At 32.6% G+C, this 14,340-nt stretch overlaps 1 protein-coding gene and 1 long non-coding RNA gene across 3 annotated transcripts; both read right to left on the bottom strand.

The window, feature by feature from the left end:
* Window positions 1-8: 8 nt before the first annotated feature.
* LOC110996249 lies at window positions 9-3,604 on the bottom strand. Of its 2 annotated transcripts, none has more exons than XR_002600280.2 (5): window positions 3,497-3,604; window positions 2,523-2,740; window positions 1,284-1,406; window positions 683-1,013; window positions 9-378 (listed from the first exon to the last, which is right to left on the bottom strand). It is a non-coding gene; the product is annotated as an uncharacterized LOC110996249 (long non-coding RNA). The 2 variants fall into 2 exon arrangements; XR_002600281.2 differs by having other exon boundaries at window positions 2,523-2,661; window positions 3,497-3,580.
* A 2,162-nt stretch (window positions 3,605-5,766) lies between these two features.
* On the bottom strand, window positions 5,767-13,239 carry LOC110996257. The gene is made up of 8 exons (XM_045629238.1): window positions 13,098-13,239; window positions 11,166-11,364; window positions 9,111-9,280; window positions 8,926-8,981; window positions 8,562-8,633; window positions 7,533-7,583; window positions 6,119-6,156; window positions 5,767-5,885 (listed from the first exon to the last, which is right to left on the bottom strand). Exons 2-8 carry the CDS (start codon window positions 11,332-11,334, stop codon window positions 5,800-5,802), a joined length of 642 nt encoding a protein of 213 aa, XP_045485194.1. The 5' UTR covers window positions 11,335-11,364; window positions 13,098-13,239; the 3' UTR covers window positions 5,767-5,799.
* Between the last annotated feature and the right edge of the window lie 1,101 nt (window positions 13,240-14,340).

Below are 14,340 nucleotides of genomic sequence, written 5' to 3'. Positions count from 1 at the left end.
AACAAACATCGAATAAATATTTTAAACTTTAATTGTTCGTCTTATGTCTTTGCATGTGCAATCGTCCTTATATGCATAATATTTTCTAGTTTCAATGCCTACACCGGTTGATCTAAGCGGATATCTAGTTATTGTCGAGGCATTAGTAGTTAGGCAGTACTTATTAAAGGCTGTATTTTGTCGGGTCTGCACTTCTTTACAGACCATAGAGGCTTTTTTCTTCTCTATCATAGACACGACGTTTATGTCATGTTGTTTTCTTCTGTCAAGGGTGTGATCTGGACTATGGCAACAGCTTTTGCAGGGCTTGTGTTTAACAATTTGTTTTACATCTTTGTGTAAAGTGTCGTACGCTGTACCAATATCGGTCATTGTATTCTGAAAACAAATTATAATATACAGACTTAAAGCACAGAAACAAAAATCCAACAAAACACAGTTAATAATAAATTAGACAATATACTGTATAGATAGAACAAAAAAAATGTAAAATTTATTTGAAATATTATACCGAGAATCCTTTAAATGTTTTTAACATTGTAAAAATCAGTAGCGACATCTACATTCGGATGAATGTCAAAGAAGCAAACTTGCAAATAATTACTGAATTTTATTCATTCGATATAGTTATAATGCTATAAATACACATTATCCTTATAACATTATGAACAATGGAAGTTACCTTAAGTGAATGCAAGCTTTTTCTCATATTATTAATTTCACGGCGTAAAAAGTGTCTGTCCCAAAGATGAGTGGTAATATGCGACGTTATAAGTATAACACTGACAAAAATGGCTAATTCCAAAATAAAGTTCTTACGGACTGGCATACTTCCCTTTTAATATAATATATTTTAGATTTAATTATTTTCACTTGATTGTGAAGTTTTATATAACTGCTTTCTAGTTATTGTATTGTCAAACTCTTAATCTGTGGTTGACATTGAAGTTTTAATTTGAAATATTATGTCTTGTTCTCTATGTGCAGTTGCTTTCAAGATTGTGTAGATGGCGCTAAAATAAAAACGAATATTTATATATACATTGAAACAGCTATTTTGATAACACATACTAGATTTTAGTAGGGATTCTAAGTGATAACTGATGATCTTATGTTCCAAAAAAAACATATTTAAAAAAAAATTAAGATACAATTTAGTTATATTACGAAGTTTGAAATCGCGTTAAATACTTAATAAACAGGTATGACGCTACATTATAAATTCTTAAAATTCAATATACATGTATCCTGCGTTTATACAAAGTAAGTGGTTGGATACGCACCTTTATTTTGAAAATTTAACCTTTTTGAATTTAAATACCACGATAAACGTTGTTTAAATTATATATCGCGTAGATGTCTTCAGCTGCTGTATAACAGGTCCTTTGAGCTTGAATTATATCTTCCTAAAAATATCAATGAATAATAACTTCCGATTCTAGGGGATTAAAATCGGTATGAAACGGGAAATGACAAAACGGATTTGTTTGACACAGGAAGTTGAATAAAATCAATGTTAATTTTTTCAATTAGGTAAATTATGTTTTTTACGATTATTTTACATGATACGAGTTATAACGACAATAGATAATGCTATTTGATGATTATAATACCTATGAGATACATCTAGATACAAACCAGTTTCTTATCTCTAAATAAATAAATAATTATCCCCTTAAATATTTATTCAGACTTCATGTTAATTTCATTAACAAATCTTTTAAGTGCGCTCTACATTCGCGGCGCGAAGGGCCGCGAAAGCCGCGAAACGCGAGTGTATATGGTTTCGCGCGTTCGCGTTTTCGCTTCGCGCCGTTCCCCGTTCGTTGTCGGTTTTTTGTCCCGCGACAAAGGTTCGCGCTTGGTTCACAGCGCGCGAACGCGAACACAATCCACACTCGCACAGTTCACGGCGTGAATCGCGGCCGCGATTCGCGGGCGAGTGTACAGCGCACATAAGAAGGATAGTAATATAGATGATAATATAAAATGAATAAACCCTCATTTCAAATTAGACGTTTGCACGGTTCATAGTCTATAGGTATATATATAACTAATTATTATTATCTTTAGTTTTCCAACGTAATATTAATACAAATGTTCCCTACAAACCATAAATTCAAATCTCGGTACCTAAGGATATTATGGTTAATTTTATTACTTTATATAATTTAAGCACCACATCAGCTGAGCTAAGTTAATGGTCGTAGATAATTTGAAAACCCGTATACACTCTTATTTAATAGCTTCTGTCTGCAGTATTCCTAATGCTGTACATATTTAAATGCCAATATTGCAAACATTTTCTAATACTTAACAAATTGAATTAAATTCAAATCGATCGATATCAACAATCCGAACGAACGAACGACGAAGAAATTCATTCACATATTTTAAAAATCTGACTAATTCTTAAGAAAATGAAGAAAAGCATCACACTAAATCAAAATGTTACAATCATTAATCAATTATCATTTCGAATCTAGTTTTAATACAATTAATGTTAATTGAAAAAGCCGTACCGTGATCTTATCCAAAACTTTCTTCATTTCCTTTAATTCCGCACTTCTGTCGATTCGTTCAGAGAAGTCCGGTAGCAGGAAAGTAAAAAATAGGACGAGCGATAATGTTAGTAAGATAAAAGGTTTAGAGGTGATAGTACTGTAAAACAATGATCTGTATTGATTAAATATCTTCTTTAATTTTATGAAATCTGACGTCCTGCGGCGAATAGAACAACCTGGAAGCAAATTTCTCGTAGGTAGGCTATTTAGCATAACTAACGACATTGATTTAATGGACAGGTGGCAATTTCGGGGACGTTCAAACTCCTTGGTGTTAAGCGATACCGCCGCCCATGTGTCCATGGGCGGCGGAGAAAAGAGTCTGGTGTGTCCACCAGAATTAGAAGACTCTTTTCTTGGAGGATTCTAAGTGGAATTGGTTCGGAAATACTTTAGTAGAGGGCGGGTTCCATATAGTGGAACGACAGTCATCGTAATGTTATATATACATAATTGAATTAGTAAGTAGAAATCAAATTGAACTATTGCTTTGACAGTTGCAACAATGCCTTTCTGACTTTCTTTCCAGTGACGTTACGGATGTTAGGCAATTCATTAGGTAATAGTTAATTAATAATGATAATGTGTAATATCAATTGAGCCGGCACATCTGTTACTAAGTAATTACACTCCGAGTTTATACAGATTTGATAATAGCCTTTAGAGCTCCAACTAATAGTCAGTTAATACTTCACTCAATCAGTGTATTGCTAAAATAAATAGTCGATATATTCATTGATAAATAAAGTCAATGATTTCACTAAAGTTTACTATAGGAATTGTTTGTTCATTAGACATTTCAATCTTGCCTGACAAAATTTTTCAGAATCTAAATGTTTAGTGTTTGATATAATATGTATCATAATAGTGTCCAATAATATTTCTCAAAGTCTAGTAAGGAGAAGAAGAAGACTGAGATTTTGTGATCTTACCACGGCCATGTCGCTTCGCCATTAAAATTAAAATTTACATCATGTTTTTAATAATGGTATCGTATTTTTTACAATGTATTGTTTTCTTGAATATTTATTACATAATTTGAATATTACAAACTTGTCATTTACGTCATGTAAATTGCTTCATTGTGACAGATTATTAAAAAATATATATTCCATATTTGCCAAAACTGTGGCAGTTACAGATTTTAGAATACTCCCAAGCTTCTTAAACGATGGCATGATTTTTTTTGCGGAATACTCATTCTCGCAAACAACAAACGAAAATATCTTTATTCATATACACTTATGAACGTCAAAAAAATTAAATTTATTGTGAATTTACCTTTACTGCCAGTTCTCAAATCAAGGGCGTAGAACTGAAGAACTGGCAATAAACTCTCCGCCACTCTTTTACCCTCGCAACAGTTATCCGCCAACTTTGCGACCCCAAATGAGCCTCTGAAACGAGAAACTCCAGCGCTTCCTGTGTCACTTCCAACAACACGACCTGATGCAGCAATTAGTTAGTGACATAGAATAAAGTAATATAGAATTTTATTTTGATTTATATATGATACAGTTTTCCATAACTTTTTATACTATACATTTAGTTGTGACTTATTGCCAATTCCATTCTAGATTTTTACTCGGTTAAATTATGTGCACTATATAAAAAGATTAAGCTTTATCGAATTTTCATATACCATAATCATTTAGTTTATTCTAGTTAAACTTTGGGAAGCATTCATTTATTTTTCATTCTACATTTTAACTAAGTTCCATAGCTTAGAACGTTAAATTTTATATCTAATATCTACAGTGGTGCCCTGGATGGCTCAGATTCAACAAATCAGTTCGGCTAATGGTGCTTCACTCGGTACTTTCATACTATGTTTAAAATCCTAATTGCTTGAAATATGATGCAGGGCTACGTCTGTCGGGTCCGTTAGTATATCTAAGATCCATATTCTAATTCGTATTGCAAGTCACAATCTCGTCTTCTGCGTCTCGCAGAACTGTAGCTGAGAAGCCAGGCAGAAGGGAAGCGTCAAATCTCCCCTTGCCTAAAAAAGGACTATATTTTCTTAAATGTCTTGGCGTCGACGGCTGGGCCCGGGCGACAATTACTCCGGAAATATCCTCATGATATTTATGGACGAGTCTGAGCCGCTGGCTGACTGAACCGCGTTACCTCTTATGCTATTTATCTTAGTGACGTATTTGGGAAACTAGATTTAAGATTGACTTTTTAAAATTAAAAAAAAAAGATTAAGTAATTTTTTTCGGTCACATTTTACACTTATGATTTAAATATAAATACGTACATATTATAGAGCGTAGCTTTGCAACGTTTCGTGTATTAAATATTTCAATGTTGATCGTAATATAGAATTTTATGTTTATACAATATTATCTTCGACTATAGGGAAGGAAATGCATTTGAAACATTTTAGGTAGACTGTAAAATGAAATATTATTAGAGTTTTATATCAAAGGATAGAGCTGAATGTCTCGTGAAAGCAAGATAATATTACATTTACGTTGCACCAGACACCCATTCAAGTAAATTGCAGCCATTACGTTTGGCAGGTGAAAAGGAATTCATGTGGACGCTGTAACTACATAAACTATGTATATATTGTAAATATATATGGATAGAAGTGACAGCTATTATATAAAAAACCAGTAGCGTTAAATTTTAAGTCCGGGGCTCAGATGTCTGTATATGTTTCGTGATCACTTGTTTTTTCTTCTGCGCCTGATATACGCTGTCGACTTTTTTGGTTTCCTCACGATGTTCAACTCCATCGTACGAGCGAATGCACATAGACAAAGTCCACTAGTGTACAGCTACAGATCGAACCTAAAAAAGGGATTCGCAGGCTCAAGCTAGGTTAATACTGCTCATTATATTAATCAAATTTAAAACTGATTATACTTGATTCGCCAGAGTAATGGCGATACAAGTTAAATAAAGGCGAAAGGTAAAATGAACATATTATTAGATGTTATGTCGATTATGAGCCAACTCTGTAATTTAGTGTATGGTAATTAGAAAGATTGGGGGAGAGTTTTATGCCAGTTCTTACTCTACGCCCTTGAATGGTATAAGTGTACATGGTTAACAATGATTAAATATTTCGATTTGGTTTGTCCCTATTGTTAATTTTTTTATATAATACGTAGCCTATAAATATCATTCCGGTATATATCGTTGAAGGGAACTATATTAAAAAAAATCAAAGACGTTTTAGTTTTTATTGACGACATGAAATTTAAATAAAACAAAACACACACTATAATTTTTCCTTCTGGCAACACATTGAACAGCATGATGCACGATCAATTGCTCTTGGGCATATGGTGAGAGATTCTATGCTATCTGCATGGGGAGAGAAAATATAAATTTAATTTGTGTTCAATAAAAAAAATATAAAAAATATTAAAGAAAACATAAATTTAATAATGTCATGAGTTTCCATATTTGTCATTATTGTTACAGGTTTTTATTATTTAACTGTGAAGCTTAATGAAAAGTCTCCTTGAACGACTTAAGAACTCGAAACACGGACATTCAATTTTTTATTTTGAAGCTAATTTACAAAAAATACTTACGCTTTGGACTCGCTGATCGGTTTGGACTGGAATTTGCTCTAAAAAAAGTTAAATATTTATTTCAAAAATCTTTTTACATTACATCTATTCACATTCGGGCCTTTCTACTGGAACACAGCTTTTCTAAACCAGTACAGACGTATGACCGGCACCTTATTAATAATACATATTTGTAATCTGTATAAATTTATGCAGGAGTTTTTGGAGCTCAGAATATACAGATTTTTTTCATATTCCCGTTGATTAGTTTTCACTAAAATGGGTGTCCATGGGCTGCGATGACTGTTGGTTCTGGGCGTACCGAGTATGGTTTGCAAACTCATGCCATAAAAAAACATTACAGTTTGGGTTACATAAATGTTTCACTAAGTAAAAAAAGTGTGTGCGTCTAAAGTACACATGTCAGAAGTGATACTTCATTAATCATTACAAAGGTAAAAGCCCCAATAGATGATCATGTACCAGTATATGATCACTTCATGTATTTGCATATCTATATTCACACTGTTTAAACACTGCATACGGGCTAATGATAATATAAATAAAAAATCTGCGTTTACTGCACAAAACGTTATGCGACAGAATTTCCATCTAAAGTTCTAATATGTAACTACTAAACGAATACATCAATCAATGGCGTGGTTTTTTTTCTCAATCTCCTTTTCACACTCTCTCGCAATCGGTCTCAATCGCTCTCTCCCTTTTCTTACACAAAAACGCTGCACATCTTCGTGATGTTTCAACCGTAAAAAAATTACCCTCACGCGCCTAAATAAATTTCACTTCAATATATGTGTATCATTAAAAACTTGTTCAACTAGCTGAACCCGGCGAACTTCGTACAGCTTAACAGTTAATGAATGTCATGTTACAGATGTAATACAATGATTACAATTTAATGATAATGAATCATTACAATTTAATTGCACTACTTTATTAAGACATACATACGAATGCGTTCAGACGCTTATTTCGTTTGTTATAAATGTCAGTCTTTTTGTTACTGACATTATTCTACATTCTTTAAATAAAAATAAGCCACTACCCGAATATTGTGAATAATATATCTTGTCGATTTAAAGAACATTATTAATTTGAGGGGAGAGTTTATCGTATCGACGGTTGGAACATTTAATTTATGTCAATCATTTAATGTCTGACAGTTACTAAACCTAAACATTTACTATTGGAATCTTTTTATCTGAATTTTATTACATCGTCATTTTTTTAATTCGTTTTAAATTTGACGAATACAACAAATCAAATCTATTAAAACAGTATAACCGTTCTCGACTTTACCCGTTTTAAATATTAAGTAATATTTGCAATAATTTTTTACATAAGTACTTTTTTATTTGTACTCAAGAACTGAAAACTCATATAACGACAAAGGATTGATACTAAAACAGCTTACCTGCTTGACTTTTCCTTCTTAATTTCCTTTAGCATTGGTGGTATAGTTGCTCTGAAAAGGTATATAAATTAAAACACCACTGTATCGATAGAGGACATATTTTATTTATTACGTTTATACGGCGGTCACGATTGATACATTTTCTATTAAACAGACTCTAGATGACTATTTCTCTATCACATGAACAAAAGAAAATGTGTATGATTACGAATACGAATATACAGGTTTGTTTTGGATGTATATTCCGACCCATTTAGACAGCTGTATACATTCAGATATACAAATGTGGGACAGTTGAACAGTGCAGTGTTTTTGTCAGCGTATATTTATTTATAAAAGATGTTTTTCCTATGTGTTTATTTTATTATATACATCGACATGAAGAGCAGTGTTGGCAAAATGGCTTTAGCGTGCTACACTCATCCCCGACGTCGTAGGTTCGATTATCGGACTGTGCTCCAATTGACTGTCTGTACATGAGCGCATTTAACATTTGCTCGTATGTTCACCAAAAACTTTGCGAGGTAATCGACTTGCCTTAGACCCAAAAAGTCAACGACGCACAGGAGGCTGATCGCCCACTTGTCTAGGAGCTTAACATGAAATAGCTTAAGAAATCTGAGGCTCAGACCTAAAAAGGTTGTGTGTTTGCTTTTTTATACATAAAAATGTCTACAACACACATATGTATACATGCATGTATGTTGTAGACATTTCTAAAGTAATAATATTAAAATAAATTTATTATAATCAATTTATTTATTATATCAAACGTAAAATTTTAAGTAACATTGCTACTACGTATACTGGCGTACGTATGTGTTCTTGCCTGTGTCACGATTTTATGATAGACATCTAAATATCTCTATATCTCTACATCTGTACAAAATCCTACAAGTATACGAGTATAACTGGAATCATTATAATGTGTGTGATAAATAACACCTTAACACGACACGGACTATCATTTGCTCACGCAGTCGCAGACATCAGTTAATTGAATAAAATCGATCCACAATTAATACTTACCTGGATGGCCTCATTTCATATTCCATTTCTTGTTTAATGATCGGACTGGAACCGTATTTGGTGTTAGATAATCTGAAGCGTCAATGAAATTAACTTAGTCTAAATGATAATACAAAATAACTTATAATATCAAAATATCAAAATAATTCTTAAATTATTTGTTCAAGATTATTACAATTTTGGTTTAGTTGGCAGTTTTTATTCTAAATTATTTTGTGCTTTTACATGAATATAAAAAAAATTTGATGATCGACTTCTTTTGAATAACAATAATAGTCTTTTGTTATCCAGAGTCTGTGTCTAGGAAAACACGTTCCATTTCTATTAACAAAAGATATCATAGATTAAAATAAGGAATACGTACTGAATCTCAGTATTGCTGTCCACTCCTGCGACGTTCGTTTTTGATTTACAACATGGCTAAAAAATAAGTTATTGTAAAAAATATAAATCCTATTTCGACAAATACTTATTTGTACTCATCATATTTACGTAATATTTTAAATATTCTATTGTACTTTAACATACGTATATATAATTAGGGCATACTTTAGCACAGCAACTGTCATTATAACTCGGTACACTATGCGCCATTGCAATTTGTTGGGTGTCATTTTTAATGCAATTCTTTTTCGGTCTTCGACTCTCCCGGCTCGTCGTATTACTGGTAGCTCTTTGGCCTCTACTGTTTCTACTTTCATGTTGCCTTGGGAGACCAACTACAATCATATTGAAGATATCAGCGTTACTTTGGGATCAGGACGGATCGTTCCATATTTATATTCTGTTTCTAATACGAATTAATTTTTATTTAAGAGTAATCACTACATAGTATAAAACAAAGTCGCTTTCTCTGTCCCTATGTCCCTTTGTATGCATAAATCTTTGAAACTACGCAACGGATTTTTATGCGGATTTTTTTAATAGATACAGTGATTCAAGAGGAAGGTTTATATGTATAGTAACATCCATTAAATAGTGGAGAAGTACTGTTATTTTTGAGGTTTCTAATGTGATGTCGTAAATAATTACATTTATTCCGCTTACATTGCAAACGCAGGCTGAAACCTACGAGTTTTATCAAAATAATGTATTAAGTATTGTACACATTGAAAAGATCTACAGAAAAGACCGTGATGGTATATGTCTATCACTTATGGATAACCCACATTTTTATATAAAAACGTTCACAGTTCTTTAAACGGTGAAGGAAAACATCGTGAGGAAACCGTGTCTTAGACCCAAAAGGTCGACGACGTGTGTCAGGCACTGGAGGCTGATCACCTACTTGCCTATTAGATTTAAAAATGATCATGAAACAGATTCAGAAATTTGAGGCCAGGACCTAAAAAGGTTGTAGCGCCACTGATTTATTTTTGTATTGGTATAAAATTTATTATGATAAATCATTCAAACAGTAACATTGTTTCAAACTCAAAGCAATAAGTATGATAGGCCCAGAATCGAATATTCTTGATGAATTATTATAACAAATTAAATTATTATATTAAAACATTACTATGCGAAAAGCCTAGATTAACAATTGATAGCATTCTTCATAGACCCTTTTAAAGTCAGCCATTGTTCTGAATTACAAAACGATTTTGCTACAACTACGTGACCGGCGGTTAAATGCCGTTTGGGACTTTCTGACCAATAAATAAGTATTTGATCGATACATTATTGCAAATGGTGGGTTTTGGAAGTGTTTTTATGTTCTGTTAAGATTTATTTGATGTTCAATGTACTTGTAAAATGCTTGTTGTTTTAACGCGTAAATAACATATTCATAAATCACGTCTACGAGGCTTTAGCGCTGGTTTATAAACGCTGGTTATTGACCTGATATCAAACAAAAAAATAAAAAATAATTCAGTGGCACTACAACCTCTTCAGGTCTTGGCCTCAGATTTCTGAATCTGATTCATGATCAATTTATAAATCTAATGACTTTTTGGGTCCTAAGACAAGTCGGTTTCCTTACGATGTTTTCCTTCACCGTTCGAGCAAATGTTTAATGCGCACATAGAAAGAAAGGCCATTGGTGCACAGCCGGGGATTGAACCTACGACGACGATATGAGAGTCGCACGCTGGAGCCACTAGGCTAACACTGATCTTATATCAACCGACTAACGTAATATTTACGTATTCCAACACATTTAAAATGGCGATAAACTTTTGTAGAGACAACATAACCGCAGATATAATGGCCAATTGCATTTCAGCATGAATCGAAATTAACACATTAAGTGCTCTTTCTTGGATCCGAGTAGATCGGGGCCATAGTAGAGGTGCCGCCCACTCTGATCCGAGCGTCCCGTATTATTTCAAACCATTGCTATCTCTAGCTGTCGGTTTCTAGTATTCGGCACTTGTCATGTTGTATATCGGACCCGAAAAAATGTTTTTTTTTAATAAAAATAATAATATACAATCATACATATTTTTAAACATTCATATTTACTTAATCAAAATTCGCCATAAAAAAATTTGGTTCCGGGTTATTACTTTGTATCCATTTAATCATTCAATGTATTAAAACATTTCAAGTTTCTACTATAATCAAAACAAAGTATATGGTCTGTAATAAACAGTAACTTACATGAAGCCGAATTCTCCAGAGTACGTTCAGAGAGTATTTTTAACAGATACATAACACTGGCTACAATCACAGCGAGTGCTATTATAATCGCCAGCAGTGATTTCTGTATAAAACTCTCAAAGCAGTCAACCAACTCGTCCATATAATCTGCTACCACGTACGAACACATTTGGCTTGTTAGAATGTGTAATAAATGTACCTGTAAGTAATTAAAATATAAAGCTATTGTCTTGACTTCGTTCACGTGACGGTGACCTATTGACATATTCTGTGAACATTAATTAATCTGTGCCACGATAGGTCAAATGATTTGTTGATTGTGGTTATCTAAATCTCTCCTTTTTTATTTTAGAATTTACACTCCAATAAAATAAATCTAACAACACACTTCCAAACCTTTTTGCATGACTTACACATAAACCGTGCCGGCCAAGAAAGGGGAAAAAATCTAAATCCCGAATAAAAAATAAAAATGGACAACTGATCACACGTAAAACGGTGTATATTGCACCCTCATTGTTTATTGTAGTTTTATTCCCTACACGACTATATTTATAACAAAAAACCTTCGTCTTATTAAACTAATTGACTATTTTGATTTGTGACGAATTAAACCTTATAGATTTACTTATGTATAATCTAAAAACCATTAAAACCCCTAAAAAGGAATGGTGATTATTCGTTTTTTTTTTTTTAATATATTATGTACTTTTGTATTTTCAATTTCCTAGGAGGATTAAGATAAAGCTCACAACTCGAAAGGATTTTCCTAGAGGATTTAAATATACTTGAAATGCAAATTTTTAGATCGTTTCAAAATTACAAAAGAATCACTTTAGCATTGTAAATAAGTTGAGATATGCTTTTCAAGAATACATTTTACACTATAAGTAAATATTTGTTTCAAAGTACAGTATTAACCTATATTTTTATATACACCAGAGTAAACAAACGCAACTAATAATACATACTTACTGGAGCGGGTATGTATTACTTTTTAACGCCCGAACCTAATAATGTATCCACAATTACAGATAGAAAACAATCTGAGATTATGGATGGTCAGACGGTGACAGTCGATCGATCTCCTATCTGCATCCCGATAACCAAACCCTATGAAGACAATCCCATTTTGGCAATGGATAGAATGCAATCTCTTCCCTCTTTGTCATTCCATTTTACCGAGTTTACACTCATATTTGTTAATCAATCAATGTAACCCAAATAAAGTAAATAAAACCTATGCACATTATTTTACCCGTCGAACAAGCTGTGAAAACTTTAAGATAGGATATTGGCACAGTTGAACTGTCCTTTTCATACAAAGGTCTATCCACAGATACCGATCCAACCTACCATGGATAGCTTGTATCGACCGATGGCTATTACAATCCGTCGAATGGTTATTGGCATATTTTTTACAACATTTGTATTAAGATGTCAATTTCAGATGGTCAAAAAAGGATTGAGATAGGTTGATATTGGGTTTGGGCGCAAGTTTGTAATACGTTATTAGAAAAAATACTGCTAAGCAATTGACATGTGATATTTATAGAGTGTTAACAACATCAAAGACGAAACCGTCATATGCATTTTGCATTCTTCCCAAAAACGCTTTTATACAAAATCGAGCCTCAACCGATTTATAAAAACGAATACACAGCTAAATTGTGGCAATTAAATCATTTTTACTTTCATAATATTACATAGGAAAGAAATTATTTCGATGTAATATGATAAAGAAGAATTAATTGGATGAAAAAATCTCTATAATGAACTACGCAAAAGTAGAATCAATATTCACAAAGTACAAAATAGGACAGGCTTTTGTTTATATGTGCTAAAAAATCCTTTATAATTTATATTTGAAGAGTGAACTCGAATGAATACAGCTTTTGGTCGGTCTCAATAAAAATACAATGGAATACGTACCAGGCTATTCTTTTTACGTTTTTAAAATATTGCGAACAATATTTTTTACATACAAAAACACGGCGCATAGTAGTGTTTTAAATAATTCTAGATTAAATTTCGTTCATGAGACGCGTTCGGTCTCATCATGATATCCACAAAAATAAAATTCAATGTTTTGACCCGAAATCCTCTGAATATGTCTTAATTTTATTTGATATCTGTCATGCTTGCATTTATCTATTGTTTATGCTACAGAATATAGAAACTATAATCTTCAATCAGATGATTACATAGCGTATGGGTACGTTTTCTGGCTTTATCTTTTTATAAATAATTCTACTGTACGTGTGTATGTTACTGAACTCCTCTTAAACAGCTGTAACGATTTGAATGATTTTTTGTATACGTTTGTGTGGCGACCTGGGAATGGTTTGGGTTCACGTAAAAGCCTGGATGATGGCACTGCAGTCAGTATCTAGGTTATTTATCTATACAGCAAACAAACTGTTGGTATATATATAAATCTTCGATGCGTGTGTGTTCTTACTGAAATTCGTAAACAGGTGCACAGATTTTGATTACATTTTTTGGGTGTTCATGTGGAGTCAAGAATGATTTACATTATTTTTTTGTATATAAGACGTGTGTACGTCTATGGGATCGTCTATTAATTGTATATAATTAAAAAAAATTAATAATGGAAGCATATTACAAATTACTAATTGTTTTTCACTACTGCTTAATTAACATAATATTTTATTAGCATTTTTCGGAACCACAAGACTTGTCTTAGCTCATCAATAAAACTCATAAAAATTAATGCCCATGTCTCTTTACATAAATGAAAAATGAAGAGCTAACTACAACATGTATATTTTTACTTGATTATATAAAAAAAATTACACCCCGTGTACTCAATATCCCTCGACATTATTTATAAGATATCTTACAGAAAATTCGTGCACTAAGCAGACGCCTTTCATCAGTATAATAAGGATTCAAGGATAATGTAGTCACAATCTGGACCGCGGTCCATTTTCTACGTAATCCATAAACTCACAATATTCGAGGTCCGCCCTTCACAAGCCGTGATGGATTGAGACCTTTGATTTATACCCTTAATAATATTATGAGCACGAACTCATTTTATATTTAGGTATATTACTTTAGGGGTTTAATTTACATATACAATTTATAAGTCATTTCTGTACGCAGAATGAGCGCGTGATTCACAATTTTGACATGAATCACTGCTGTAAAA

The sequence above is a fragment of the Pieris rapae genome, chromosome 8 (genome assembly GCF_905147795.1).
Source record: "Pieris rapae chromosome 8, ilPieRapa1.1, whole genome shotgun sequence".
Classification (NCBI taxonomy): domain Eukaryota; kingdom Metazoa; phylum Arthropoda; class Insecta; order Lepidoptera; family Pieridae; genus Pieris; species Pieris rapae.
The sequence above is the reverse complement of the archived record's forward strand: the minus strand, read 5'-3'. Positions and strand labels throughout refer to the sequence as shown.